The sequence below is a fragment of the Theobroma cacao genome, chromosome 4, assembly GCF_000208745.1.
Source record: "Theobroma cacao cultivar B97-61/B2 chromosome 4, Criollo_cocoa_genome_V2, whole genome shotgun sequence".
NCBI classification, from domain to species: domain Eukaryota; kingdom Viridiplantae; phylum Streptophyta; class Magnoliopsida; order Malvales; family Malvaceae; genus Theobroma; species Theobroma cacao.
The window spans coordinates 26,553,434-26,559,739 of record NC_030853.1 but is presented as its reverse complement, the minus strand read 5'-3'; the positions used below and the strand labels follow the sequence as shown (position 1 = coordinate 26,559,739).

The 6,306-nt window shown below is 36.1% G+C and overlaps 2 protein-coding genes and 1 non-coding gene across 4 annotated transcripts; 2 read left to right on the top strand and 1 right to left on the bottom strand.

Moving 5' to 3' along the window:
- LOC18602756 (putative F-box protein PP2-B12) lies at positions 22–2,559 on the top strand. Its single transcript, XM_018120297.1, has 3 exons — positions 22–433; positions 1,645–1,763; positions 1,890–2,559. The coding sequence occupies exons 1-3, from the start codon at positions 152–154 to the stop codon at positions 2,287–2,289; spliced, it is 801 nt and encodes a 266-aa protein (XP_017975786.1). The 5' UTR covers positions 22–151; the 3' UTR covers positions 2,290–2,559.
- LOC18602755 lies at positions 3,552–5,718 on the top strand. 2 transcript variants are annotated; one of them, XM_018120298.1, is made up of 5 exons: positions 3,552–4,009; positions 4,118–4,232; positions 4,526–4,634; positions 5,140–5,268; positions 5,433–5,718. In XM_018120298.1, the coding sequence occupies exons 1-5, from the start codon at positions 3,930–3,932 to the stop codon at positions 5,555–5,557; spliced, it is 558 nt and encodes a 185-aa protein (XP_017975787.1). In that variant the 5' UTR covers positions 3,552–3,929; the 3' UTR covers positions 5,558–5,718. The 2 variants fall into 2 exon arrangements, with proteins under 2 accessions (XP_017975787.1, XP_007034410.2); XM_007034348.2 differs by having other exon boundaries at positions 3,554–4,009; positions 4,397–4,634.
- TRNAM-CAU lies at positions 6,222–6,306 on the bottom strand. The gene is given in 2 exon segments: positions 6,222–6,257; positions 6,269–6,306. It is a non-coding gene; the product is annotated as a tRNA-Met (tRNA).

Genomic DNA, 6,306 nt, shown 5'->3' with positions numbered 1-6,306 from the left:
ACGTGTCAGGAAGAAATCGATTGTATTAAGAGATGAAAAGCCAAAATGATCGAAAAGAATAATCCGGAGGTAAACACTAAGACCAGCGAAACACCTGGCAAATTTGGCAATGAAATGAGTACTGAGAAATAGACGAGGGCAACAAAACACAATGAAATCAGATATTACCAGCGTATTACCAGAAGAGTGCATTTCTTACATACTCTCCTTTACATCCCCAACCGATGTTTGCAGATCAAAGCTTGTCTCTCCCGTCTTCAGATCAGCCGCTAATTCAGATACCATTTGGGGCAAATTTCTGCCGTCGGATTGTTATGAGATCATTTCGAATGCATCCTCATCCTTGTCCAAGCGGTTGACTGCTTCCATGTCCAAGACACAGCTTTATTTCCATCTTTGCAATCGCGGGGTTCTTATTAACAACGGCACCATGGTAATTTTTTTTTAAAAAAAAATTTATGGTATGTTTTTCTTCAATTTTTTATTTCTGCAATAAAATGGGTTGACTTAGATTTGGGTCGTTTTATTTAGATGAAAATAGAATAGCCACAGTGTATAAATTAGATTAATCTATTTATTGGGCATTTATTTAACAAGGTGATTGACTTGTTGAGCATTGGAGAATTTAGCTTTAGAGTTCTTCTTGTGTCCATGAACTTGATTGCTACAATTTTTTTGATGAAACATCACTTGTTTAGGCTGCCGTACGCTTTTACCATTTTGAAACTTGGGAATTTCCTGGAAAATGGAAAAATCAATAGTCAAGCTTTGTCAAATGATTTGGTGGCACGAGTAGTCCCAAATAATTAGGCAGTCCATATGAGTGTCTGTGATGTTTGAAATTTCATTCAATCAGGAAAGAGAACTATGAGAAAGGACAAGCCTGCTAAAACTAATGACATAAAAACCATTAGACAAAGTTAACTTAAATAGTTTGCCTCCACTTTCTTTGAGCTGATGGTAGGAAACTTGTACACAAAAAGGAGTAATATGCACCTTGTATATTGGGAACATAGCGTGAAAACGTTTTTCGTCCTGGTATTGCTTAGCCAAAGAAAATCTAGTTTTATCCCCATCACTTATGTGTGAAAAAGGTCTGAGGTGACAGACCTACCCTCCTTCACCCAAAGATGTGTGTGTCTGTAAGTGGTTTATGTATTTAACAACATCTTTAATGTTGGTCCTTTCTTTCCAGGGTCGGATATATTACAATTGCTACATGAATCATTTGTTCTTGGGAATTCATAAGGAGTGTTTTTCTAGAATTGATCATTTGCATATGATGCATAGATCTTCATTGACTTGACCATTTATGAATGAGAGATATATGTTATAGAATCCTAATTTTAGGAAATACATGCAGAGTGTGATATGTGCATGGCATAAGTAAGAAAGTCACACTAGTTCAGCTGAGAAAATTTAGTAGATAAAATATGGTGGACAACATAGCTTTTATCCTTTCCAATAAATTATTATTCTGTGATTCTCACTGGATCTTAATCGCTAATAAGTCAAGGAAACTAACTTGTCGTTTATGAACCCAAACCATTTGAATTATGTATTCTACCTGAGTTAATCCTCCCTTTCCTTTGTTGCATATGTAAATAATATTAGCATGTTTACCATCTTGATTCTACTATGCAGAGCTTTGGACTGGACAAAGCAACTGGGAAAAAATGTTATATGATGGGGGCCCGAAGGCTTTCAATTGCTGAGGTAAACACACCTACCAAATGGAGATGGAAGTGTCTGCCTCAGTCTAGGTTTGTCTGCTCTTTTATTATCTTCTTATTTGTTTCAAAAGTTTACAATTATGTTGCTATATAATACTGTCTTAGGGATCAAAATGTCATTTCCAATGAATAATGCATATGTGACTGCATTTTTAGGTTCTCTGAAGTTGCTGAGCTCAAACAAGTATGGTCACTGGATGTGAAGGGGGTGATAGAGACTAAAATTTTGTCTCCTAAGACAGCTTATGTAGCTTACCTTGTCTATAAATTTGCAACATCTAGATCTGGATTTGACAAAAAACCTGTAGACCTGCATGTCAAGTTAGAAGAAAGTGATGCTGGGCGTACTTTTCGTGTATTCCTGGACCCTTCATCTAATATTCCTCAATTTTCTCGTGAGAGAGGGGATGGGTGGATGGAGGTTAAGTTGGGTGAGTTCTTCAATGAACATGGAGATGATGGGAAAGCTGTTTGTAGGTTACGGGAGGTTGATAATTCTACCGCTAAGAAAGGCCTCATTATTGAAGGAATTGATATTAGGCCTAAAGATAGTTGATAGACAAGAATTTCCATAGTATGCTGTGATAAAATTATTGCTTGTGACATATATATACAACATGTTTGGTGGGAATATTTGCTAGCGTGGTATACTATAGTTGTAGAAGTGGTATCTTAATCCAAGTACTACCAATTTGGAGTGTGACACCATTTCTTGATTTTGTGTGAGAAACCAAACCTTTCAATTTGTTAACTAAATATGCTGTCTTAGAAAACCAGTAGAAGCAAAGAGAAGCTGATCTTCTAGAAAGTGGCTTCTGTTACTTTAGATTGGAGTATACTATATTCAACTAATACTTTACTTGAGAGGGTAGAAGGTTAAAATTGTTGCCTTTAGCAGTTTAGCTGTGTTGCACTGAATATTGATCACTCAAGTCTTAGTATTGATCATTTCAATGAAAGACTATTGTGGTTCTTAAAGTTGTCTGTTATCAAATCACATGCATCTGTGCTATGTATGTAACTTTTCGCCTTATCCAGCAATAAGACCTTGCTGGCCATTGTATCATTGTACAACCATTGTCAAATTGTTCATAGAAGAAATCTGCCACCTCAATTTCCATCCATCCACCCAATTCCCAACTCGATAATCACGGCATATTTAATGATTGAGAGGGTTTTTTTTTTGTATATATATATTTGCAGTAATTGAAACTTATTGAAGGATTGGGATTAGGCCCTAAAGATAGCAGATGGTCAGGAATTTCATAGTATTTTATGATTACTTGAGCCATTTTAGCATTTTATGCCGCTCTTTATGACAGCTGCAGCAGTAGTGCCTTGATCATGCCTTCTGATGTTTCTCCAACTAAACTGGAATGTTAAATTCAAGTATATTTGAGTCAGAACACAAAGCTTCCATTTCTTTTTGCGTGATCGACTCAAACTTCTTTGCTTTTACCTTTGAAATGAGGAGTTGTTCCGAAGATTGATCACTCATGTCTGTAACTAACCTGTTATCAATTCTTCATGCATCCGCTATGTGCTAACTTTAGCCCTAATCTCATTTCTCTCAGCAAGAATAAGGCCCCTCGCCCGCCATTGTAACACATCATAATGACGTGGAACACCCGATTCCACGCGCTATGCGCTTCTCTGCTCTCATTTGGATTATTTATGTGCTGCCTTTTGAATATCGAAGAAAAGATTCCTAGTTTGTAAAATTAGATTTGAACCTGCCATTTAGCTTTAGTTGCCATTGCTCATTGATTATTGACCTATTGTGTGTAGATCTGCATTCCCTAAAACCAAAAAAAAAACTGAATTGCATTTACTTCAATAAGTTAATGTAAGGAGTCACAGAACAATACTTTAAAGATTAAGGATTAAAATGAACACAAATAAAATGTTTGAGACGTAGGAGAGATTACCGAAATCAAATCTCAAGTCTCAACCCATAAACTGCATCTTGCTTGTTTCCAGCGGGTGCAAAAAATTTTTTGAAAAGTGAAAACTTCCAAAAAACTTGGCGCCCAAACCCATAAAAAGATAAAATTGAAGCAAAAAATTTAGTTACTGACCAAAACTAGAAAAACAGACCTCGATTTTTCAAAAATGGAGATCAAATTCTAAAAATCGAAGCAGAAAAAAGAAAAGATATAAGCAGCGGTTGAAGAAGTGAAGAACAAGAAAAAGGAAATGAATTCAAAGCAAACTCCGACAAGGGTCTTCGGGCAGTACACTATTGCTTCAACCTTCCTCTCACGCTCTTCCAATTTGTAAGTAAACCGATCATAATGTCGCTTGCCCTCGTCTCTCTTGATCTATTTTTGTTTTGGAGTTTGGTGATTTTTTTTGGTTTGGGTTAAAACTCTGTATGAAATTAGCTCTGAGGAATTAAAAGAGGATTCGCGTAACAAAGATTCGAAGAAGTTTACGTCATTATCAGATTTCCTGAACCGAAAGCTTCCCAGAAGTTCTGGAATTCCCAAAACCGTACAGGTAATGTTTTGCCCTTTTGTAACTTTCATTTTTGAGCCTCTGAATTTTGTGGAGAAAATGTTTTCTTTAATACTTGATTACTTAGAATTTCCTGGCAGCCAAGATTTTTAATATATTTTTTTAGCTTACTTAGTTCAAATTGAAAATAACCCAATTCTTGATAGGAGAAATCAAGGCCTTTCTCATCGCTATTGCTTCGGAAAGAAGGGGACTCTGTTAATAAGCAGAATGAGAGCAAGAAAGAAGAGGAAACAGAGAAAAAAGATGTTATTGACAAAGTTGTTTTTGAGCAGTTTAAGCAAGATAGCACTGAGAAAGTAGATTGTATGGTAAGTTCAGGTGGTGTTGGTGAAGAAGAAGAAAAAGAAGAAACTTCAAGAAAAAGACAGAATCCATTTGAAGGTATCGAATGCTTTTGTTTTTTTGTTTCTAAGTTTGCTTGAGGAAAAGTGGACACCAATTATGAAAAACTATGCTTTTTCTGGTGTCTTGGTTTTAAATGTTAGAAATGTCAACCTCAAATATATAGACATGGTCAAGCAATTCTTCTTTAATGAACTATCCAGACACAGGTCAATGTCATGTATATTGGCTCAGAAAGACAGAAAGCTTATAACAAGTCTGGGGAGCATTTGCAAGTGAAATGAACATGAAGTAGAAGTTAGACGAAACATAAAGGATGGCTTAATTAGCTAAAGATGTCAATTGTTAGTGTATTACATATTTTACCATTTTCTTGTCAAATAACGGATGGTAAGTTTGCACCCTATATAGATTTTCTGTTGTAGTTGTAACATCTCTGACTGCTAAATATGAAAGTTGATGAGCTTGGGTTAATCTTACATTTTTCAGTTGATTATGATGTTTTACATTAGGGGTTATGAACTTGAATTGTGTGGATTACCAGGTTTAGTTGAAGAGCACAGAACACGAAGGCCTTTTCTAGTTTTGGGAGATGATCCACCAAAACCAAAGAAAAGAGGAAGAAGGGAGTGTTCTCTAAGCAACAAGAAACCAAAACCCCATTATAATCACTGTAAGCATAATTATTTCCTAAGATTTCTTCAAGAATTAATCATAATACATTATCTGGTGAAGTTCTATGAAGCTTTTGTTCTCTTTCATTTTCCTTTTTTCATTTTAAGTTCTTTACGGGTGAAGTTCTATTAGATTCTTGATTTTTTGCTCCCTGCCTAGCAGATGCAAATGGTTGTGGCTGGTGGGACTGTGACATGGAAGGTGTTGACAGTGAGGAAGTAGGCTCTGGTGAAGTATGGGAAGGGGTGGGCTCTACAACATTTGGAGGAATAGTAGACTGGCATTAATTTTGATCAGTGTTGCAGTATGTTTAAAACTTAAGTGATCAATTGCCAAGAGATGTTCATCAAGAGTTTTTGGGTAATGATGAATGGTATCTCAATCTCTCCTCTGTTTTGTATCAATATACTATGATTTCTCTAGATGCAGAAGTTCATATTTGAGTTTTTGTTCTCGGGTGCAAATGGTTGTGGCTGGTTTGTTCTCTGAGAGTAGATATTCCAAATCTGATCATGTCACCACAGTAAAAACATATACAAATTTAGCTTCTTTTATAAAAGCAACTACCAGTTTCGGCAAAACATCCCATAAGTAAACTGTAAGGCAAGCAGTTTCTCTCCTACATTGAATTTAAATATTGCCTAGCATTCTGGTAGCACAAATATGATTAGAAAGTGGAAAGAGAGAAAATGTCAATTAAGAAAACAAGTTTGTGCAATGCTATTTGAGCTTAATTGATAGTGCAAAGTCTTACTAGCAAGATCTTAATATCTGATACCAGATTATTTGTTCTTAGCCATTTGTTTTTTTTCCTTATAAGCTTAATGTCTGTCAATTTTTATACTGGAGCAACGAGTTTGTGTAAATCAGCAGGTTGGCGAGCTAGTAAGAGAGAATAACTTCATACTATCCAAGTTGGGCTGTCAGTTATGATTTTCATACTTAAAAAAGTGGGGTGAGAGAGGCTCGAACTCTCGACCTCAGGATAACTCAGAAGCTATGAGACCTACGCGCTAGCCAACTGCGCCACCACCCC